This window comes from Eublepharis macularius, chromosome 1 (assembly GCF_028583425.1).
Source record: "Eublepharis macularius isolate TG4126 chromosome 1, MPM_Emac_v1.0, whole genome shotgun sequence".
Classification (NCBI taxonomy): Eukaryota; Metazoa; Chordata; class Lepidosauria; order Squamata; family Eublepharidae; genus Eublepharis; species Eublepharis macularius.
In genome coordinates, this window is record NC_072790.1 from 49,070,589 (window position 1) to 49,095,242 (window position 24,654).

Genomic DNA, 24,654 nt, shown 5'->3' on the forward strand with positions numbered 1-24,654 from the left:
CAGTGATGGCTAGCCTAGGCCGGAGCCGCAGCTCCAACGCTCTGAAAGGGCGCGGCTAAACCGAGAAGAGAGGCCTCGACCCCGGAGCTAGGTGTGTTGCGAGAGGCGGGCCTTTGGTAAGGCCGCCGGGAAAGGGAGGCCTCTCGGCTGCGATGCTAGGAGGCGGTGGCTGCTCTCTTCCTCGCCTTCTACGCCACCAACGCGCCGCCGAGACCGAGGAGGGTTGAATTGAAAAGCCGAGGCCTGACGGAAACGTCCTCCCCTTGGAGGGAGGGACGGAGGCGGGCTGGGCCAAGATGGCTGCTCCCAGCTTGGGGCGAAGTCCGGAGATGCCGCAGCCGCCGCCGCCTCTGTTCCCTCCGCTTCCCATGGGTTTGCTGCAAGTGAGTAAGCCAGAAAGTGTGCGAGAGGCAGGCGGGCTGGCGGGCGTTGTTTATTAGGAAGGAAGCCATGCTGAATGCGATGGGACTTGATTTCCCTTAAGCGAGTTTTGGGTTCCGAGGGGACGCCCGCTCCTGGGCATCCCCTTGGGTTGGGCTTGCATGGCGGACACAGGAAAGCGGGGGGAGCCCGTGAGGTATGTATGTGCGCTGCTGGAGTGGGTGACTGATGGGGGGGGGGGTCCGCTCCGTGAAGGTATTCGAGAGACTGCCAGTAAATATTAGGAGGGAACTTGCAGCGCGAGCAGCCTCTTCTTGGGCAGGATGAATGGGGAGGGGGATTGGGAGGGGTTCGTCCAACGTTTCCCGCCTTCTTTCAAGTAAAAAGTATTGCCACGATATTGCAAAGGGTGGGTGGTTTGTTTAGAGTTTGTGCTGTTATCTAGCCAGCACATTTGAATCCTGTCCTTACTTCGAGAACCTAAGGGCACCGTATCTGTGTCTCCCTTCCCATTTTGTTCTTGCAACAACCCCGTGATGTGCGTGATCCTAGGAGAGTGACAGGACACCCAAAAGTAGAAAAGAGAGCAAGAGTCCAGTAGCACCTATAAGACTTAACAAAATTTGTGGTAGGTTAAGAGCTTTCGTCACAGCTCACTTCTTCAGATACAGCTAGAATGTGAGTCCATCTGTCCTTATATCTTGGGGAGTGGAGTGATTACAGAGGCCGAATGATAATAGCCGGTGAATGACAATAGCAGCCGTGATTGCATAGGATGGGGTATGCACAGAAGACACCTAAAAGACCAACTCGATTTCCAGGGTATGCGTTTTCATTTGGAAGGGAGCTCTGACTGGAAAACTCCCACCCTAGAAAGCTAATTGGTCATTAAGGTGCTACTTGAACGTGAATCTTCCTCTTCTACTACAGACCGACCAATAAGGCTACTCACCTGACACTGGTCACCCAGCAAGCTTCATATCAGATTTAGGATTTGAACCTCTGTTCTCCCAGACCCCGGGGCAATGCTGTAACTGCTGCTCTGCTTTGCTGTTGTTACAGCTTTTTTCTGTGTCGGATAGAAAGGACGGGCCTTTCCCTGGCCAGAGCAAGTCTGCAAAACAGGCTATTGAAAACTGTTAGTGGTGTTGTTTGCTGGCTCACTGAGATGTGTGCAACTCTCTGTCTTGCCATTTGAGGAAACCTCACTCCGTGAACGTGTTACCTATTGCTCAGTTGGTACCTATATTTCTGCATAAGTAAATAGCACTCTGTATTTTAGGAATGTTGATACTAATGGATGTGTTTATTCTGTCCTCACCCCCACCCTAGCTCTTCAGGAGTTTCAGTTTAGTATTATAAATAGAAATACAGCATGAACAGGTTTACCTTTAGTGTCGTGAAGACCCAGAGCTGGGAGCTGTACAGACAGCACAGCTAATGTGGTTATAGCCCAGTGTGAGAGAGAGATTGTCGGTACAGTTAACGATGTATTGTCGAAGGCTTTCACGGCCGGAGAACGATGGTGGTTGTGGGTTTTCCGGGCTGTATTGCCGTGGTCTTACAGTTAACCTCAATTTCACCATTATCAGTCTGTTAACCTCAATTTCACCATTAACTTAGTACTTATGGTCAGGTTTTCTGATGTTTATGCATTTTATTTGGGCAGATTGCTTATGTGTTAATTTTCCTGAGACACACACAAAGCCCCAAGATGACAGGCTCCCCCCCCCCGCCCCCCAATCCCTCTGCTGCACTAGTCCATGTTTTGTAAAGGTGGGAGGGGGCTTCTAAGCATTCTTTCTTTACATTCTAATCTAGGAAAACTATCTTCTTGTAACATACTGTGGTTTTGTATTCCGTTTCTGATTGATATTTCTCAGTTTTCGTAGTCAGTTTTGTAGGTTCTGTTGATAAAACATTTCAATGTAATTCCTACTGATTTAGCTGGTGTTGGAAAGAAAGCTTATGTTACAATAGGTGTATTAGTCTTTAAGGTGCCACAAGCCTCCTCTTCGTATGAAGTTAAATAATGATGATTTCCCAGATTTATCTTTATAAAATCTACAAGTGGGGGGGGGACTTTCAAGAACTTGCAGGGGGAGGAATCTCATATTCCTCTCTCCCATCTCTTTTTCTTTCCCTTCCCTGCCCTTTATGGCCTCTCCCTCTTTTCCTCCTTCCTTTTCTCCTTTCCAACCTCCTTTATTTGCCCTTTTGTCTTACCTACCCACCCACCCCACCCCCGCAGCCTCTCCCCTAGGGCCGAGTCTCATGGTTGCATAGCGGGGAACTTGCAAGGACTTGCACCAAGAACTTCACTTTTTCTTGTATTCCCTTCCCCACACTATTTCCTCTTTCCTTCTTCTTGGCAGCTTCCCTATGCTCATCTTTCCCTATGTTCTTCTTTCTTTCTTAAACCCAATAAACAACTTACTTTTTATCGGCCCACCATCTTCATCTATATTTATTAATTTATTTCGTTTATATGCTGCCTTTCTCCATAATGGGTACCCAAAGCAGCTTACATCTTTCTCCTTGCCTCCATATTATCTTTATAACAACCCTGCGAAGTAGATGTGTCTGAGAGCGTGTGACTGGATCAAAGTAACACAGTGATCTTCCGCAGCAAACTGGTGATTCAGATTGGGTCTCCCGGATCCTACACTGAAACTCTGACCACTACTCTACACTGGCTTCTGGGGTGGGTGGGGTTTACTGCTTTTGAACAGTAGCAAGCAGCCAGTGTGAGTCATGCAGATCACATGATAGCAAGTCACCCAGTGGTTGCTTCTGGGCCTAGCCCCAATGAGCTTTCCCTCAAAGACCAAAACAACCTGGAAAGGGCTGTGAGGTCTAGCCCGAGCAGAGTCAAGTGATACCATCACTTTGCGTGATCTGGACACTACTGTCGATGCAGTCCAAAATCGCATTTTCCTTTTTAGCTAACGCTGCTGACTCATATTCAGTGTATGATGTACTAAGCCCCCTAGATCATTTTCACGTGTACTACTGCCAAGACAAATCTCCCCCATCTTATAATTATGCATTTGATTTTTTTTCCCCGACCTTTACTTTTATCTCTGTTGAAATTCATTTTGTTAGTTTTAGCCCAGTTTTCCAGCCTGTCAAGTTCATCTTGAATTTTATTTCTATCTTCTGTGTTTGCAACCCCTCCCAATTTAGTATCATCTGCAAATATAATGAGCATCCCCTCTAAGCCTTCATCCAAGTAATTTGTAAAGATATTGAACAACACATTGGTTGTTTATCATATCTCTATAGCAGCGTTTAACTTCCAACAGGGTAATTGAAACCAAGAACACTAGGTCGTGTCATATCTGAAAATTTTGTAATCTGGTCTAGAAATGTATCATTCAAGACTTCTACCTGGCTTGGTAGGCTATAGAAGTGTGGGAGTCTTCCTGACCACCTTGGACAGGTGGTTCCACAGGGTGGGAGCCACCACAGAGAATGTGCATGAATGAGCAGCTGACCATCTTACCCATTTGCAGAAAGCTTTGCTTACATGAGAGAAGCTGTCGCAACAGTGCATAGTAGGGGGAGGTGGACCTGCAGGTATGTGAATCCAAGTTCATGTTGAGAAACAAAGACATTTTAGGGTATACTAACTGGCCTGTGTTTCCTTGTCCCATGGGTTGGAGAGTGCTCCAAGTCATTGCAGTATGTGAAATGTGTGTTCCCAAACACAGCCAACTTTCCCTTTTTGCCGTCAATTGCATTGATAGTTGGTAGTGATATGCATGCTGTATTTCAAGGAATACTTCCCATCGTTGCTGTCTTCTTACTGAGCTTTTGGAGAGCAGCTCCCCCCTTGTCACTGTGGTGACAATAGCACTGATTCCATTTTGCTGGCTAGATAAGTCTATAATGGAGGAAAGGAAAAATCCAGGGGTTATTTTTAAAGGGTCACATGAATGCTTTTGTAGATAAAATGAGTATACACTGGTCTTTCACTGAATGCTTAAAATTAAAAAAGCTTAACCAAAACTTTTAAAGCTGGACTGTGTGTAAGTTGGTGAAAATGTTTCTCATCACCAGCTGTGACCTTGGTACTAGTTAATAGAAGCCCATGATAGTTAACTGTATGTGCGTGTCTTTCTGCAGGGCTGGTTGCTCTCCACAAAATTAGTTTCAGCTTTGGTGAGTTCTGCTTGACATGCTATAAAATCTGTACAACTGATTTGACCAGAGGCTGTTGTAGACAATGACCAGTCTTCTGCATTGCCAGTGTCTGAAAAGTTCTTTTTCCACAGCTTTGCAAGAATTAATTTGGGAAGTGGATGTATGTGGCCTGTATGTGCCCTGGAGAACACTCCGATCAGCTGGAAAACATAAGCTGGTGGTCCCTAGCCCCAGGGAGGCTCGGTTGGCCTCAACCAGGGCCAGAGCCTTTTTGGTCCTGGCCCCAACCTGGTGGAACTCTCTGTCTGAGGACACCCGGGCCCATCAGGATCTTCTGTCATTTCTTCGGGCCTGTAAGACGGAGATGTTCTATCAGGCGTATGGTTGAGGCCAGCATGAGATCCTCACTGAGCCTCCCACCAGCCTCCCACTAAGTGTGGGGTTATACAGTGTCCACCGGCTGGCTGCCCAACATATGGGTACAGCACGGTGCTATGTAGTGCCCATTTGTTGCTGACCCATGTAAGGGTTGCAGTATATTTTCTGACCGCTTCCCTCCTCCTGTATGTTGATGGGCAGGAATCTGGAATTGACCCCATTTTGGGATTATTTTTATAATCTGTTGTACCTCGCCCTAAGACCGCTTGCAGGAAGGGCGAGTTAGAAATGATGATGATGATGATGATGATGATGATGATGATGATGATGATGTCAACCCTGAGCCGGTTATCTGAACCGACTGATGTCAACCCTGAGCCGGTTATTTGAACCCGGCTTCCGCCAGGATTGAACTCAGATCATGAGCAGAGCTTGGGTGCAGTACTGCAGCTTACCACTCTGCACCACAGGGCTCTTAACTTTACAATACAGTACTTCTACTTTTTCTAATGCAGGAGAGTTTTGCAGCTCACAATAACCGGAGATATCAGCCCGAGCAGGCACTTGACATAATCACTGGTGGAACTGATGTTGCTGGTAGAGCAACTGGTTTTGCACAACAATGTCCTTTTCAGGAAGTACTCCGTTTGCATACAGCAGAACCCATCTCGAGGAAGTAGTCAGTATCTTTTGATGAGTTCAGAGTATTTGTCACCTCTATTGACTTTCCTTTTGGCAACAATGAATTAACAGGATGGCCAAGGGTGTATTTTACAGACAGATTAAAAATGATACTAAAAGTTAGTGTAGGTATTTTACAGTACAGTAAAAGGTAAAGGTAGTCCCCTGTGCAAGCACCCAGTCATTACTGACCCATGGGGGGATGTTGCATCATGACTTTTTTTGGCAGACTTCTGTTACGGGGTGGTTTGCCATTGCCTTCCCCAGTCATCTACACTTTACCCCCAGAAAACTGGGTACTCATTTTACCAACCTCGGAAGGATGGAAGGCTGAGTCAACCCTGAGCCGGTTATTTGAACCCAGCTTCCGCCAGGATCGAACTCAGGTCATGAGCAGAGCTTGGGCTGCAGTACTGCAGCTTACCACTCTGCACCACAGGGCTCTTAACTTTACAGTACAGTACTTCTACTTTTTCTAATGCAGGAGATGAAAAAACTTTTCTCTTACAGTCTTGGTAAAGTACATAAATCTGAGTGTTCTCTGTGTGTGTGTCTCTTGGCTGCTAAAAAGACAGATGCTAACTTTTTATTTAATTTGAATGTTTAATTTTTTTTTATCAACTGCTCCATTGTTCTGCGCTTGCTTTACATAGACAGTTAGAGGTAGCTTCATAGTGGAGGTTACCCTGTTGACAAGGACAGCTTTGAGGAGTGATAAAAGCTGGAATTACCTTTGTGCCTTCTGCTTCTATTCCGTTTCCTTTGCCGTCACAACAAGCATTCTGTCAGTGGTCAGTTAGGACCTGATTCAAGCTGAGCAATCAATGAGCTTAAAAAGGAGCAGTGAATGTGCTGGGACTCTCGAGTGTGGTGGCGGTTTTGTGTTCAGTAGGTCTGATTAATGAAGCACCTGGTGTTCACAACCATTCATTTGGCATTGGGGACTGGAAGAGAGCCCTATGCAAGCTTTTTCGTATTGTATTGGGGCAATATAACATAAATTCGAGTCTGTGTCCGTTAGCTATGATAAATAAGTGGAAGTTTCCTGTTAGAATGCAATATACCTCTGTATATCAAATGCTAGAGGAAGACAAGAGAGGAAGGTTCAGTGTCTGCTGCTGTTACCCCCCTTGGAGCCATGTGGCTGGACAAAAGTGGCTCATGTCTGAGTTAACACGGCTTCTTCTGCTAAAAGAAAATATTGTTCATCTGTAAAATCTTCATGCCAATTGACACTGCTGCATTTATGATGAAATCGGTAGGGCTGCATGGAACAGGTGACAAATTCTCTGTTGACATGAACTAATGCTATTTCAGTCAACCTACACCTCTCTTTTCTTTATAGGCACACGTTAAAATTGAAAAGGAAGACCACGTCCAGTTCATATCTGTGAGTCACAAAGAAGTAGATAAGAACGTACCCTTTGCGCCTGTTAGAAGTAAGTCTGTTTAGATATTTTTATGAACACCTAACTTGAGGCTTTTGTTTATACACACACACACAAATCAGGCTGGAGGTTTTGGCCCTTCTCTGAATTACGTGTTTGAGATATAAATTGACATCTTTTGAATTGGCACATAAACTGTTGCTGTAGTTTAAATTTAATCCAGAGTCTGTTCTTTTCTAAAGCAATGATGACTGTCTAAAATTAAGTGGAAGCAAGTGTTTTGCAGGGCCATCCTGAGCAGAGTTATGGCTTTATAAATCCGTGGACTTGGAGGGGTGTAAGTCTGCTTTAGACAGCACTGAAAATTGCCTCTCCTACTCCTGACCCATAATCATGCAGATAACATTGTGTGCCATTTTTGGTTGCTACTACCTAAAATATTGCCAACATTGTTGTTCCCCCTTCCACTTATTACTGCTTGGGGATTTTAACACACTCCCTTCCTTTCTTCCTGAGGGTGTTCTTTTTTGTGTGTGTGGGATGCTTGCACTGGGATCTCCACACGTTTGCAGTAAAATCTGACATATCCCAGGGTGACCACCACGCCCCAGTTGATTTTTTAAAATTTGTGCTTTGGTTGGCCATGTTGAGCATTATTAGATATATCATTAAATGATTAACAGTTGTAATCCTATGCTTCAGCCTGAAGCCACTGATTCATTGCATTGGATTACACTGTAAGTGATTGTTTCCCATATCTTTGTATAGGCTGGTACAGTCCATGGTTAAGAGATTAGTAGGGGGTGCAGACTTGCATGCTCCCTCCTTCCATGTCTTGTGTCAAGTTCACTCACTCTTTTTAATTGGAAGGAGCATCATAGAAGTTTGTAAAATTATGAATGGTATGAGTAAAATGGATAGCTTTTTCTCCCTCGTAATACCGGCAGTCGGTTTAAGACATACAAAAGAAAGTTGTTCACTCTCGTTTGGAAGACTTTAAAACAGAATTAGACTAATTCACGGAGGATCATTGCATCCATAGCTATTACCCATGACAGTAAATAAAAACTCTAGGTCCAAAGACAGCACGCCTCTGAGTACCAACTACGGAGTGTGAGAAGCAACTCCCCCCCACTCCACTTCTAGACTTCCTGGAAGCATCTACCTGGTCACTGTTGGCAGCAGGATGTTGGACTGGATGGACCACGGTCTGCACTAGGAAGGTTCTTGTATTTTTATGGTGCTGTGTAATATTTGCACCAATGCTTATTATGTTTGGCTTTTCACTAGAGCTTAAAACCTGGGTTTGACATACAACCAAAGGAAAGGAGACGCCTGCTCCTCAAAATAGTGCTCTCACTGCAAGTAGTATCCGCTGTTTCTCCAAATAAGGCCCTGGACGTAGAATGCAGGTCATGAGTTTTGCCAGAGGACCCAACGTCGCTTGTGTTTCAAAGTACATTCCTTACCAACTTACTACTGTCTATCCAAATGGATTTGGTTTTGAGTAATGACAATCAGTGCTTAGCAGTAGAAGGAAAGATCATGAATAAATATGCATCCATTTAATTTTGAGACACGAATAATGGTTTGAGAATCTCAGTTGATTCACCATGGTTTTCAGTAAAAGCTGTCCTAGACATTCAGTTTACACTATATTACTTATGTAGTTATAAATGATCACATTCACCTGTGTAGATAAATAAGAAAATGAAAATGACAAAGCAACATCAGTATACGGGGTGTTTTGTAGCATAATAAAGTAAGTTCTTGCTCTAAGGATCCTGCAGTTTAAAAACAGCAGAATACAAACTTGCTCGTTGTAGCGGTCACTAACGTTAAAGCAAGGTGGCTTGATTCATTGACAGCATTACTTCTATTGATAAGCGTTTCTCTTGCTGTTGGCATCCATTAACCTAAATATTTTAAATCTGTACAGGATCTACAAAAGGCAGAAAACCTCGTTACGATGGTTCTCTGGTTCAGTTGACTAGGAGATTCATGGATCTTGTCAAAGTTGCTCCGGAAGGTGTTCTCGATTTAAATGAAGTGTCACGGGTGCTGGGGGTGCGGAAACGAAGAGTATACGATATCACAAACGTGCTGGATGGAATACATCTTATCCAGAAAAGATCCAAGAACCTGATCCAGTGGGTGTAAGTTGATTTTCCTGTCTAACTCTCAAAAAAGTGAGATCTTCTGTAACTAAAGCATAACATGACTTTTAGGACCAAGGGTGCACAGTTTTTAGAAAGCTTGTTATAGAATAGAAACAAGTGGAGGATCCACACAAGAACTCAATGCAGAGAAATCTGATTTCTCCATTCCCATCTCTCCATCTTGCTTCTCCTCTTTGCCTCGCTCTGGCAATACTTGCAGTTTCTTTGTTTTTCCTTCTCTTCCAGCCTGCCTACTTTTTTATGTTCTTTCCCCCCAGTAGCCTTTGCTCTCCTTCCTTGGTCACTCACACACTCACATTTTTCTGTTCCCTTTCCCCCATCTTCCGGTTACATTTTTTGTTCCTCTTCCCTCCAGCTTTGCCTTCCTTTCCTCTTACACTTTTTAGTTTGTCTTTCACCCCCTCTCTCATACTGACACTGAGGCTTGTAATCCTCAGCAGTGTTGGTTGCGTGTTGCCTAGAAACTCCCAAATGGACGGTGATATCTGCCAAGGTAGTCTAGTGAGATATCAGCAGCATACTTTCTTAAAGAAATAGGCATCGGTTTGATAATTCTAGGATTTTTCTAACCCCCAGTGTAGTTTAATAGATTTTTTTTGCAAACCTGCAGTTTCCCCAAGGCACATGGGGCCAGGGACAGACAGGGTAGATTTTTTGATCTACATTCTATGGCCTGGTTCAGAATCAGGTATGATATTGTAATAATGAAGTGAGGGAGATGAAAGAACTTTCTTTAAATCTTGGCTTGGTTACAAACTTGCTTGCCCTGGATACTTTCAGCTTCCTCCTACCATCAATAACATGGATATAAATATAATGGCCTTCCTTACAGGGTTGCTTGAAGGATCCTTGTGGAGAGACTGGAATTCTTGTATTGGAAGTGGGGACAAGCTCTGTATAAGATGCTGTTTGTTAGGTGTTCTTGTTCTAACTCCTAAATATATTTTATAGAACTTCTTGTATCTTAGTTCTGTGTGCCTTTACCTACAAAGAATTCACACTATGTTAAATGAAATTTTTCAAGGATGTCTCCGTAGAGTTGCAGCTTTATTTGCGCTGCCTGTCTGTCACTGGGCTGGATCTAGTGATACATGAACAGAAAGGAAAATATATTTAGTGCAGTTCTGCTTGCAGAACCAATAGCTCAACAGCGGAAGCAATGCATAGACTTTAATAGTGAAACGACGGTGTGTGTAATTCTTATTGCAATAGTGTACATATGGAGCAGTGGAATGTATAACATGGATTGAATAATTTCATTTAATTTTGTTTTTAAATGTAAGAAATATTTTCTGCGTCTTGTGCATGAGGAAAAGATAGTGAGGGCACAGTTGCTTACACTCAGCACAACTGGCAAGGAGGAGGAAATTCTGTTTGCTAAAGTACTGTTGCACATGCAGGAAACGCTGTTTTTATGCAACTTCCACAGCTGAGTCCTGTGTGAGTTTAGCTGTGCCTAAACACATTAAAATCTGTGTCCTTATGTGTACCCAGTTCACCAAAGGCTTGGTCTGTTCTCTGATGGCTAGGTTTCTTTATGCTGAGACACACGTATCAGCCTAACAATTAATACTTACTACAGAGTTGGTTATGTATTGTCGAAGGCTTTCACGGCCGGAGAACGATGGTTGTTGTGGGTTTTCCGGGCTGTATTGCCGTGGTCTTGGCCTTGTAGTTCCTGACGTTTCGCCAGCAGCTGTGGCTGGCATCTTCAGAGGTGTAGCACCAAAAGACAGAGATCTCTCAGTGTCACCCACAACAACCAGAGTTGGTTGTGCTTTTATAAAATATCTTTCAATTATCAGTAAGTTCATGCAATAGCTGTATTTTTTTTCCTTTTGCAAGTGTAAAATCTTTGTTTTGTTTTAGTGGATCGGATATCAAACAGATTACTAAAAGGACACCTGAGCATCAGAAGTTAAGAGATGAACTCCTTGATTTAACAGCAATGGAGGAAGCACTAGATGAATTAATAAAGGATTGTGCTCATCAATTGTTTGACTTAACAGATGACAAAGAAAATGCAAGATATCCTTTTCCTTTGTTGCCTGTTGGCAATCAGAAACATTTTGACATGCTTGCATTGAGCAACATGGAGGTGTTATGAGGTCTTGCATTACATGTTTTGTTACAGTCTTTCATATTAAAACATGTTTCAGAGGTATTATTAAAATTCCTTTACTATTGTATACGCTAGCTTATGTCACCTATCAAGATATCCGTAGTATTCAGACGTTTCAAGAACAGATTATTATTGCAATCAAGGCTCCAGAAGAAACAAAAATGGAGGTACCAGCTCCAAAAGAAGTAAGCATTTCTCTACAAATATTTAGAATTGGAGGTAAAGATGTCTGTATAGGCAGGTAGGCACAACATCTGTCTATAAATAGCAACAGTAGAGTTCTTTTATTAAAAATTTCACCAAGAAAGTTGTCTTTAAAAAAAAAAAAAAAGCTAACAAGCATGATGTATTGTCGAAGGCTTTCACGGCCGGAGAACGATGGTTGTTGGGGGTTTTCCGGGCTGTATTGCCGTGGTCTTGGCATTGTAGTTCCTGACGTTTCGCCAGCAGCTGTGGCTGGCATCTTCAGAGGTGTAGCACCAAAAGACAGAGATCTCTCAGTGTCACAGTGTGGAAAAGATGTAGGTCATTTGTATCTACTCAGGAGGGGTGGTTCTTACAGAATGACTCAGCTCAACCCCACCCCTCCTGAGTAGATACAAATGACCTACATCTTTTCCACACTGTGACACTGAGAGATCTCTGTCTTTTGGTGCTACACCTCTGAAGATGCCAGCCACAGCTGCTGGCGAAACGTCAGGAACTACAATGCCAAGACCACGGCAGTACAGCCCAGAAAACCCCCAACAACCAACTAACAAGCATGCCTCGCCGTTGAAATGCAGAATAGATATATAGAGCGGTTTAGAATGTAAGCTGCCATTTTTATTCCATGGCACATGAATGTGTGCTCTTAGTGTCCCAGTCTTACAGTATGGTGCAAGATACTGTAAGATGACTTGTTAAGAAGGAGGTTGTCAGCTGTGCAAATCTGTCCAAGGAGGACTTTGCCTGGGAAAGGGACCTGGACACTGCCTGCTTGCTTAAATCTAGTTTTCCAGTGATTGTGTTTAAGAGGAGTCAGCAGCAAGAGCCCTGGGGTCAAATTTGGCCCCTTAGTGATGGTGTCTGACCCTCCATTTCCACACCCACAGGCAAAAAGGGGATATGAATTTGCAATGTCTGTAGGACCAGGATGAATTTGTGGCACAGAGACTATTTGGATAAAACATTGGGACTTGAATTAAATCCACGCCCCCGTTCTTAAAGTGACCTGCTGGCAAAACCAATTCTTGATCATGGGCCTAATTTTTTCCCCCTAGTTTGTAAAAACTTTGAATACTGGATTCTTATGTTAACAAAATCTTTGTGTCTTGCAGGATTGCATAGAAGTACGCCTGAGAAGCACAAAAGGACCCATTGATGTCTATTTATGTGAGGTACCGCTATGTAACCCAGATGCTGATGCTTTGAGAAACACAGGCAGCCTTTCATTCGAAACTAAATAGGCAGCTGCTGTGAATGGAGGTAAATACATAGTGAAAGAGGGGAAGGACGCTGATTTGTATGATACGCAGCATTTAGATGTAACGTTTAAGTTAAGCTCGCATAAGCTAATGGCAATAGGTGTCTTGTGGCACCTTAAACAGTAACAATATTTTATTCCAGCCTAAGCTTTTGTGAACACAAGAATACATGAAGCTGCCTTCTGTTGAGTCAGAGCCTTGATCCTTTGACGTCGATATGGTCGGCTCTGACTGGCAGCACCTCTCCCATGTCCCAGGCAGAGGTCTTTCACATCACCTGCTAACCTGATCCCATCCTCTGGAGGGGCCAAGGATTGAATCTTGGATCTTCTGCATGCAAAGCACTGAGCCATAGCCCCTTCCCATCGGAAGAAGTGTGCTGTAGTCCACAAAAGCTTGTGCTAGAATACAGTTTTGTTATTTAACTTGCTAATCAACCAGTTTGGTTTTTGCTATAGTTGTTAGCTTAAACTAGCTTTTGCTAGTTTAAGTCAATACATACAGTGATATTTAATATTAACTGGTCAGATATGAAATTTAAAATTAGCATCTTTCATATGGCATGCTACTACACAGTACATGGTGGTAGAAAGTGCAGTCATGTCTTAACTGACCTATGGCGACGCCCAGCTGCAGTTTTCAAGGCAAGAGACTAACAGAGATGGTTTGCTATCGCCTACCTCTGCAACCCTGGTCTTCATTAGAGATCTCCAATCCAATTACTAAACAAGTCCGAGACTGCTTAGCTTCCACGATCTGACGAGATCGGGCTTTCCTGGTACACAGTACCATAAGGTTGAGTGATTTAAAAGATGCTGGTTTCCTATAGTACTCTATAGAACAGTCTCTACAGAAATAAAATGGAAGGTAGAGGCTTTTGAATCAGAAAGCATTCTTTTTTTTAAATAACTTTATTTCTTAATTTTCAAGATAACAATAACATAACAGTAACCAGATTCCAAATGTTCCTAACTAGACATATACATCTAACAAAGAGCATATTTACAGGTCATTATTGATCAATAAAGGCAAATATCTACATATTTCTTAGGTACGTTATAATCCTCAATGGGGTGCTCTGTAATATAGTTTAAAAAGGGATGCCATCTCTCCATAAAGAACGATTGATAGTTGGGGTTCTCAGAAGAAGCTATTTGGTCGGTTATTTTGTCAGAGATAAAAAGAGCCCAGCCCTTTGATATCCATTGTTTGATAGCGGGTATATGGTAAGTTTTCCACTTTTGAGGTATAGTCAGCTGCTACTATCATTATTGAAACAAGATCTGCCCTGTAAGTGAATACCGTGGTTCCGTGCCACAGGTTCAGCAATATAGTTTCTGGTTTGCAACATATTGCATAGCCAATAATTTTTTCTATAGTGTTAATAACCTTTTCCCAAACAGAGAGCGTTCTTACTGTTTCTGTAGTTAGGTGGGTAGCTGTGTTGGTTTGCAGTAAAACAGCAGGATTTTTGTCCAGTGGCACCTTAGAGCCCAACAACATTTTCAGAGTGTCAGCTTTTGGGAGTCTATGTCTGAAGAAGGGAGCTTTGACTCTCAAAAGCTGACACTCTGAAAATCTTGTTGGTCTCTAAGGTGCCACTGGACAAAAATCCTGCTGTTCTACTGTTTCAGTAGTGCTTGTTTCGCCAGTACACCTACCCTGGTCAACAGTTATTGACCAGTCTCAAAATGTTCCATGGGTGGAGGCTGGACAGTTTCAGGATTTCCTGGATAAGGCAAACTGTTTACGCCTATAACAAACTGTTATAGGCGTAGTTATGGGACTGAAACAGCTTTGTGCTGGGAGATGGACAGATGAAGCGCATCTCTGTTGATTCTTCTGGGCTTCTCAGTGGCTTTTGATGGTATCCTTCTGTATCATCTTTCCAGGCTAGGATTGGGAGACACCATTCTGTGGTGGTTCTAGTCCTATCTAGAAAGTAGGTTTCAGAAGGTGATGCTGGGGGGACAGATATTCAGCCTCTTGGCCTTCGGTGTTCCACAAGGTTCCATTTTACCCCCTATGCTCTTTAACGTCAACATGAAACCACTGGGTGAGGTCATCCTGAGATTTCAGCTGGGTTGTCACCAATATGCAGATGACACTCAGCTCTATCTTGCTCTTCCAGCTGATCCCAGAGAGGATGTAGAAACCTTGAACCAGTGCCTGGAGGCAGTTTTGGAGCAGATGTGGGCTAATAAACTGAAGCTTAATCCTGACAAAATGGAAGTGCTAATGGTGAGCAGAAGGTCTGACCTGGAATTTAAGGTGTCACCCATTCTGGATGGGGTTGCACTTGCCTTGAAGGAACAGGTCCATAGTTTGGGGGTGCTCTTGGACCTAGGTCTGCTGCTGGAGAAAGAGGTGGAAGCTGTGGCCAGGAGTGCCTTTTACCAGCATCATCTGGCTAGCCAGCTGCACAGAAAAGATCCAGCTACTGTGGTGCATGCCCTGGTTACATCTGGATTAGATTACTGTAATGTGCTCTATGTGGGGCTGCCCTTGAGACATATTCAGAAACTTCAGTTGGTGCAGAATGCTGCAGCCAGAGTGTTAACTGGAGTGGATTATAAAGACCATATCTCTCCAGTCTTGAGCCATCCACCCTGGCTCCCTTTTTTTTCTGGGTACAGTTTTTTTTTTTTTTGAAAAAAATTTTATTGGGTTAGGATCATATATTTACACATCACAGTCAATTTTCCCATTTCCCAATTTCTAACCCCCTCCCTTTCCCCCCCCTTTTTTGTTGACTTCCAACAGTTTTCCAACCCTTTGTCCCTTTTCCCTTACTCTTTATATATTCCTCTATCTAATCAAATGTATATTCTCCTTTTATTCTAAGTAATACTTCTTTAACTATTATTAATGCTCTGTACCCATAATGGATAAACAATTTATCCCATAATTCCGTTTTCAAATATTTCTGTATAACGTAAACTATGTAAACTATATAAGCCATACAATCATATAAATCAACCAACTTAACTTATACTCTATATATTATTCATTCTATCTTCTTCTTTCTGTTTTAGTTATATTTGTTTACATTGATATTTCCATTCCCTTCAATCATAGATCTATATATAATATCAATCAATTTGACTCATATATACCTTCATATAAACATATTCCGTTTGATATATTATACAAAATCAGAAAGAAAATATTATTAGTTAGTCAATCCTTATAGTTAACCCTTATGATTAATTATATTCTATCAATATTCTATTTATTATTCTATATATATCAATCTAATAACATAGCTGCTTAGAAGTTCATTTTTACCTCTTCTCCCCCCCCGGTAAAGTCACCCCCCTCTGCACTTTATTATACTTCAATAGTTCTCAAACTGCCACAGTTCTCCTCCCACCTCCCATTTCTTCTCCAAATATTGTTTCAGCTTCTCCCAATCTGTGTTGAACTGTCCTGGGTCCAGATTTCTCAGTTTTCTTGTCATTTTATCCATTTCTACCATATACAGCAATTTGTAAATCCAATCTTCAATAGTTGGCACTTCTTGTACTTTCCATTTTTGCGCATACAAAAGTCTAGCTGCAGCCGTCATGTAAAATATCAGCGTCCTATGATGGGCTGGAATTCCCTCCATTCCCAGGTTTAGTAGCAGGAGTTCTGGGTTCTTATTTACTTGAAATTGTAAAATCTCACTCATTTCTCTTATTATTTCCCCCCAGTACTGCCTAGCTACCTCACACGTCCACCACATATGATAGAGGGAGCCCTCGTGCTTCCTGCATTTCCAGCATTTATTAGAAGTATTCAAATTCCCTAGCGCAATCTTCTTTGGTGTCATGTACCAACGATAAATCATTTTATAAATGTTCTCTTTAATGCTGGTGCATGTCGTTATCTTCATTGTAGTCTTCCACAAGTATTCCCATGCCTCCATTGTTATTTCTTTATTGAAGTTTATGGCCCATTTCACCATTTGTACTTTAACTATTTCATCCTCAGTATACCATTTCAACAGTACTTGGTATACCTTGGATATTCTTTTCTTGTCCTCTTTAAAAAGGGTCTGCTCTAGTTCCGAATTCTCTGTTCGTATACCTCCCTTTACAGAGTCCGAGTTATATAAATCTCTAATCTGTCTGTACTGGAACCAATCGTAGTAAGGTGATAGTTCCTCCTGAGTCTTTATTCTGAGTTTAGATGCTTCAATTCTAGTTATTTCTTTATAAGTTAAACATTGTTGCTCATTATCAACAGCTCTCGGGTCTATCACCTCATATGGAACTACCCACAAAGGGGTTCCTTCTTGTAAATAGATTCTGTACTTCTTCCAGATTATATATAAACTTTTCCGTATATAATGATGCAGGAACATCGAGTTCGCCTTTACTTTATCATGCCATAGGTATGCGTGCCATCCAAAAGTTTTTTTATATCCCTCTAGAGCTAGTAGTTTCTTATTCTTTAACGTCATCCACTCTTTCAACCATACTAGGCAAATTGCGTCATGGTAAAGTCTTAGATTGGGCAGTTGCATTCCGCCTCTTTCTTTTGCATCTTGTAAAACTTTCATTTTCACTCGAGGCTTCTTGCCTGCCCATACAAAGTCTGATATTTTCCTCTGCCATTTTTCGAATTGCTTAGAGTCTCTGATGATTGGTATTGTCTGTAGCAAAAACATTACTCTTGGTACCACATTCATCTTCACTGCTGCAATCCTTCCCAACCATGACAAATTCAGTCTGTTCCATTTAATCAGATCTCTCTCTATCTGAGTCCATAGTTTTTCATAGTTATTTTTAAATAAGTCTATGTTCTTTGCAGTCAGTTCAATTCCCAAATATTTCACCTTATTTGTTACTTCACATTCCGTTATTTCCATTAGCGATTGTTGTTTTTGCTTAGTCATGTTTTTGCATAATACCTTTGATTTCTTTTTATTGATATAAAAACCTGCCAGATCCCCAAACTCCTTAATCTTCTCTATCACTTTTGGCATGTTCTCCATTGGGTCTTCTACAATTAACATTATGTCATCCGCAAATGCTCTGACCTTATAAGAATAATCCTTTATTTTTATTCCACGGATTTCTTCATCTTGTCGTATTTGTATCATCAGGATCTCCAATACCAAAATGAACAACAGCGGAGACAGCGGGCAACCTTGTCTTGTTCCTTTACTTATAGCTAATTTCTTAGTCACTTCATCATTCACCACAATTGCTGCATTCTGGTCTCTGTAAATTTCCTTAATTTCTAATGAATCTTTCTCCCATTTGTAGCTTTTCCATAGTGGCAAACATAAAGTCCCAGTTTAAATTATCAAACGCCTTTTCAGCATCAACAAAGAAGAAACCAACCTCCTTATCACAACGCTTATCATAGTATTCAATAGCATTTATCACTGTCCTCAAGTTGTCTCTGATTTGTCTATCTGGCAAAAAACCTGCTTGTTCCTCCTCAATAACTTCCGAAAGCCACCCCTTCAGTCTCTCCGCCAGTATCTTCGCAAAGATTTTATAGTCATTATTAAGTAACGATATAGGTCTATAATTTTTCACATTTGTCAAGTCTTGGCCTTCTTTAGGGATCAGTGATATATTTGCTTCATTCCAGGTACCTGGAATCCGTTGATCCTTTAAAACTCCGTTAATCACCTCTTTTAGGAATGGTGCCAGTTCATTGGCCATTGTCTTGTAAAATTTAGCCGTAAGTCCATCTGGCCCTGGCGCCTTTCCCAAATTTACAGATTGTATTGCCTTACTTATTTCCTCATCCGTTACTTCATTATTCAGTCTATTTCTCCAAGCTTCCGAAATTACTGGGAGTTTCATTTTCTCCAAATATGTCGCTATTGATTCTTTATTCACCTCTTTCTTATTGTATAACTTAGCGTAAAATTTATAAAAGGCTCTACTAATGGTAGTTTGTTCCAGATACGTTTTGTTGTCCTCACATATTTTGTTTATTATTTTCTTTTCCCTTCTCTTTTTTAGTTGCCATGCCAAATACTTTCCAGGTTTATTTGCTCCTTCAAACACTTTCTGATTCAGTCTTTTAAGGTTCCACTCCAATTCTTTATTATTCATTGCTGTCAGCTGTTCTTGAAGTATTTTAATTTCCTGGTATAATTTCTTTTTCCCTGGTCTCTTTTTTAACTGTATTTCTTTGGCTTTTATTTTCTCCTCAATCTCTTGTCTCTTCTCCTCTTTCTTTTTTCTCACTCGGCCATTTAAGTCCATTAGTATGCCCCTTATTACCGCCTTGTAGGCATCCCAAACTTTGTCAGTTGGTACTTCTTTATTCACGTTATATTGTATGAAGAACTTTGTCTCTCTTCTCAACATCTCCACGTTCTCTCCTTCCTGTAACAAGTCCTCATTTATTCTCCATGCTTTCCTTTTTCTCCTCCTCCCTAATTTCCACAAGATTGGATTATGATCTGAGCCTACCATCGGCATTATTTCTACCTCCTTAGTCCATAACGCTAAGTCTTTTGAGGCCCAGATCATATCAATTCTCGATAGTGTACAGTGTCTTGAAGAGTAAAAAGTAAATTGTCTACTTTTAGGATTTTCTCTTCTCCATACATCTTCTAAGGTCTCCTGTTGTATCAGCTCAAAAAAAAGCTTTGGTAACAATCCTCTTTTCTTTTGTACAGTTGATGTCTTTTTATCTAGTTCCAAGTTCGTCACTCCATTGAAGTCTCCAGCAAGAATTATCTGGTCGTATGAAAGATCCTCTAATTGCTTCCTCAAATCCTCAAAAAAGCTCTCTTTTGCACCGTTAGGTGCATAAATTCCGACTACCAATACTTTTTTTAAGTTCCATGTACATTCCACTGCTATAAATCTGGCTTCCACGTCTTTTATTACAAATTTTGGCTGTAGCTCCTCTTTTATATACAACACCACTCCTCTTTTTTTCTTATTAGAGGCCGCTACAAATTCATTGCCCAGTTTCCCCATTTTTAAATATTTTGCATCCTGCTTTCGAATATGGGTTTCTTGCAAGCAAACAATATCGCATTTTTGTTTTAATAGCCAGTGGAAAATACTTTTTCTCTTGTTTGGTGAGTTTAGTCCATTTACATTCCAAGATAAAACTTTACACTCCATACTCATGATCTTGTTGGTAAGTCCTTTTCATTGTCCCTTATAAATCGCTCCATCTCTCGCTCAGATCTGATGCGCTTTTTGGCCCCTCCAAACTCAAAGGACACACCTTCTGGTAACTCCCATCTGTACCTGATTATCATGTCCTTCAAGATCTGAATTAGCACTTTATATTTTTTCCGATCTAATAACACTGACCTGGGTAATTCCTTCATTATGATAATCGTCTTGCCATCAATCTCCAATGGATCTTGAAACTGTTTTGTCACAATCTTCTCTTTCATATTTCGTGTCGTAAACTGCACAATCACGTCTCTTGGTAGTTTCCTCTGGGTTGCAATTCTCGAATTCACACGGTATGCCACATCTAGGATAGCCACAACTTCCTCCTCCTCCTTCCCCAGGTATTCAGCTAACACCTCAATCATCTGTTCTTGCGCTGACTTTCCTTCCACTTCTGGCAATCCACGAAACCGTAGCTGCTTCTCCATGTGTTTAGTTTCTGCAACCGACATTCTTCCCCTCATCAGTCTCATCTCTGTTTGTTGCGTGTCTGCTAAGTTCTCCATCGCGTCTTCTACTGTTTTAACTCTCTGCTGCGTTCCTTGTAGTTCACTTTGTATTGTTTCCATACCTTTTTTCACTTCTGACAGCTCCGATTTTACTGTCTGTTTGACCTCTTTAACCTCTTTAATCAGCTCCAATTTCGTGTCCTTAAGTTCTTTAATCACATCTAAAAGTTTTTTGTCCAGGTTTTCTATTGCCAATTGCCACTCTTTTTTTGACATCGTGGGGCTTGCTTTGGCTCGTTCCCACGAGTCCGCTCTCTTCCTTAACTCCGTGGCGTAAAATTTAAATATCTTTTTATTTCAAATGTCCCGGTCTTTGCAAAAATTAATTTTTAAAGAGTCCAAAATGTCGGGCGTCTCTTCTCTATGGTTCCTCTATGATTTTGTAATCCAAGATGGCTTACTTCCTTTTCCGCTGAAGCCGCGACCCTTCCCCTTTCAAAGATGGCGATTCCCTTCTTCCTGCCCTCCGGCAAGGGCCGCTTCTCTCCAGCAACTCTATTGTTATTACGTACTTCCTGTCTCCCGACTTCCCACAGTAGGTATCGCGATGGTATCTTTTTCTCACAGCTCCATAACCGCAAGTATTCAAAACAATAGTCCAATTTCTTTAATAACTTCTTAAAACTTAGTCTCTTTTCAAGTACAACTCTTGCCGAGTCTTCCCCTCCTTATTATTAGCCTGTTGCAGTTTGAAAATCTACTTTTCTTCCTCTCTGCTTTTATCAATCTGTCCCGTATCAGAAGATAGTGATCTTTACCTTCTCCTTCACTTTTCTCGGGCTGTAATCGCTGTTTCGATTATAACTTCTCCTCTCCACTTCTTTCCCCAATCGAAGCTTGGGTATGTAGGTCTTATGCCAGCCGAATTGGCCCCAGAACTGCCGCAGAGATCGTAGCCGACCTGTCACAGGGTGGGACCTCAAGGATCGGGAGGGGACCCGTTGCGCAGAGCCCCCCCTCGTCCGAGATCTAGCACACCCTAGGGTCTTGAGCGTTCTTTGCCTGCTCTCCGCCTGAGAGCAGTCGGCCGCGGGCTAAATTTCCCCCGCCGGCCGCTTAAAACGGCAGTCCGGTCAGCTCCGCGAATGGAGCTGCTTCAGACCTCCATGAATCCCAAACCGGAAGTGTTTTCTGGGTACAGTTCAAGGTGTTGGTGTGGACCTTCCAAGCCTTATATGTTTGGGACCAACACACCTGAAGTACTACCTAGTGAACCTGCCTGACTTCTGCAGTCACCTTTGGAGGCTCTGCATTGGGTGCCCCTGCTTCTGAGATTAGGCAGGTGGTGACCCAGGAGAGGGCCTCCTTCTTGGTCATGGCACCAAAACTCTGGAACGATCTCCCCAGGGTGATTTTGTCAGTCACCTTTTGTTGCCATCTTCTGCCAGCTGGCGAAGATTTTTTTTTCCCCGTTTGGCATTCCTTCTGTGATGCTTCCTTTGTGTCCTGTTATAAATGTTTTCATTGTTGCTTTTATGTCTTTGTATGTTTTTAGCTCTGGCTTAATTGTTTGAATGATGTGGTGGTAGTGTTTGGTTTTAATGGTTTTAAAATGTGATTTTATTATGTATGTTTCAACTTGTTAGCCACCTTGGTGGCTGGCCCTTATGAGGGCAGAACAACAGTATATGATTTTGTTAAATACATTTATGGGAAAGATTTAGTCTCTACTGTGTTACCTTGTGTTGAGATAATGTTAACCCGTACTTATCTATAATGAACAATAAGAGTTTGCATAAACCACTCATCTAGTACAAGTCTTCTTTTTCCCTCTTTCTCTCCCAAACGCAGGCAAAACCATTCTGGTCACTAGGAAATTATCAGGGACTGCTGAATAATATGTACATTTGGTCAGGGTTTCTACAAAAGGGCTTACATTCTGTAGTACTCAGCTATAATGTGCTTTACTTTTGCTCTACTTTAGAAGCCTGGAATCATTAATATTCCTTAGGCCAAATTTGGAATGAGAACCTGTGTTACCCAGAGTTGCTTTTAAAAACTTCCATCAGAAAAAAGAAATGTAATTTCAGGGAGGCTATGTTTCCCCATGGGGTAGCACTGCCATGCTGATAATGCTCTCCCTTGTACAAGAATAATGTTCAGCCATTTATACACAGCTACTGTCATTCTTGTTGTAGCAGCCAGGCACTCTTCAGGAGCCCACAGTGTAGGATGGTTTCTCTTTAATAGTCACTTGATATTAAAGCAAGTGCATGAGTGAGCAGTATAGTATATATTGCCTTTGTAAGGGTACATGGCCAGCACATTCAACATGTAACTTTAACTAACACTACAAAAGAGATAATCTAGGTAAGGACTTTTTTAAAGTTGCATTGGTATCAGACTAAAGTGTGCGTTTATTTGTGAACGCCATCCCACTGACTTCAGTGCCACTTTAAAGCAAGAACTGTTCTCTGGCTTAGTTATCTAAATATATTCAACAAACAGGACTTCCTGTCAAATATATATCTCATTCTAAAATTATATGTCTTCTGTTTTTACTTCTAGAGCAAGCAGAATAAGAAGAAATCAAATACTTGTAGCAATTTGAGCCTCAGCTTCATGAACTTCTCAGGATTTTCTTAACTATTATGGAACTACACAGAGACAACAAAGAGTTTTTCTTACCTGCAGTGGGGAGACCAGAATATCATTGGGATTGTGGAGTAAATGCCATATCTTGAAGCTTTACACTAACATAGAGGTTGAGACTAACCTGCATTCGCCCTCCCTCCGCTGGTGTCATTGCCCTCTAATTTGCAGCTGTGTGACAAAAGTAATTTGAGTACTACTGTGCAAGCCAGACTTTGGAAAGATGGCTTGAGTTCTTTCTGTATAGTGCATTTATCAAAGTGTGTGTGTGTGCGCATGCCCTGGACGTGCACATCTGAACAAATTAGTATCCTCTTGCACAGCTTAATGAAGAGAGATTCAGTGAATATGAATTTGTCAATTTAAAAAATAACCCTTCAGAACTGAATCTGTAGATGTGGATGGTAAGGGACAATTTTTGAAGAAATGTACTTTTTCATTCTGAAACTGTCCTGTTGCCAAATGGAATGATCAGAGTTATACTGAGATGTAAAAGAACCTGGCAAAGGAAATATTTCACAGAGGAAGAACAGAATAAAACACTTACGCCTATGAAAACTATGCACTCTGTTCTGTGGAAGCTGTTTATGTGATGTGCTTTGAGCTCAGTATTGAACTGTGGATCCTCAAGAAATATGTATTGCTTGGACCATGTGTATATATGTGTATTATGTTTAAATACTTGCTAATGGGAATTTTGGTGGGTTGAGTGGCACTTGTGTTTCTGTACAGCAAAGTGGAAGTAAATCTGTAAATATGAAAAATGCTCAGCCTGCTGTCTTAGTACATCAAGTTCCACTATCGGTAGTAAGAAACTAATGTTTAAACTTACGCTGTGTAATCATGAAAGGCTATGGATGGTTTTAAAAGAAGTGGGTGTTTTGATGTACCTGTTCTCTGGACAAGAAACTTCTGTTAGGACAGAATATGGGGAAACAATACTTGCCAGTTGGCAAAGGGGTCAAACAAGAATGTATACTTTCTCCCCCTCAGTTCAATCTGTATGTAGAACATACCATAAGGAAAGCTGGATTAGAAGAAGGTCAAGGGAAAATTGGTGGAAGGAACATTAGTAATTTAAGATATGCAGATGATACCCTGTTACTGGCCGAACATAATAAATACTTGTTTTATTGAATATTTATATATTCCTTTCCATATATGGCAAACAGATTAAAACACTGAATATTTAAAATGTATATATAAACATTCAGAAGTAAAGTACAAACATACAGGGAGGAGGGCCACTGAGAGTTTACTAGGGGTATGCCAAATGAAACAAAGTCTTCACCTACTAGTAGAAGACAATCACAGAGGGAGACAGTCAAATCTCCCTGCAGAGGGAGTTCCCAAATTTTCAGTGCCATGACCAAGAAGGCCCTCTCATCCAAAATTAAGTTCTGTATGGCTGCTGTCTTGTCTGTACATGGCCAGCATTTAAAAGCAGGATACCATAGCTCAGTGGGATGTTGATAAGGTCACCAGTATCGATCAGGCTGGAAGAAGAGCTAAAAAGGGCAACAGCCTGCAAATGTCTGCTGTTTCCTTACTTGGCCTGTTCTCCCACCACTGTATCTCCCCCTACCCATCACTATACTGATCATGGAAACACACCCCCCCAATCCCATCCTGCCCCTCCAAACACATCCCTAGACAGCAG

The 24,654-nt window shown here is 41.7% G+C and overlaps 1 protein-coding gene across 3 annotated transcripts; it reads left to right on the forward strand.

The window, feature by feature from the left end:
* The first annotated feature begins 253 nt into the window (after positions 1 to 253).
* E2F6 (E2F transcription factor 6) lies at positions 254 to 24,132 on the forward strand. 3 transcript variants are annotated; one of them, XR_008596887.1, is made up of 8 exons: positions 452 to 577; positions 6,932 to 7,025; positions 8,914 to 9,130; positions 11,024 to 11,182; positions 11,347 to 11,461; positions 12,596 to 12,743; positions 14,874 to 14,983; positions 22,911 to 24,132. XR_008596887.1 is itself a non-coding variant. In XM_054977955.1 (7 exons), exons 1-6 carry the CDS (start codon positions 297 to 299, stop codon positions 12,722 to 12,724), a joined length of 801 nt encoding a protein of 266 aa, XP_054833930.1. In that variant the 5' UTR covers positions 254 to 296; the 3' UTR covers positions 12,725 to 12,743; positions 22,911 to 24,132. The 3 variants fall into 3 exon arrangements, 2 of the variants coding, with proteins under 2 accessions (XP_054833930.1, XP_054833803.1); XM_054977955.1 differs by lacking the exons at positions 452 to 577; positions 14,874 to 14,983 and adding an exon at positions 254 to 383; XM_054977828.1 differs by lacking the exon at positions 14,874 to 14,983 and having other exon boundaries at positions 453 to 577.
* Positions 24,133 to 24,654: the final 522 nt, after the last annotated feature.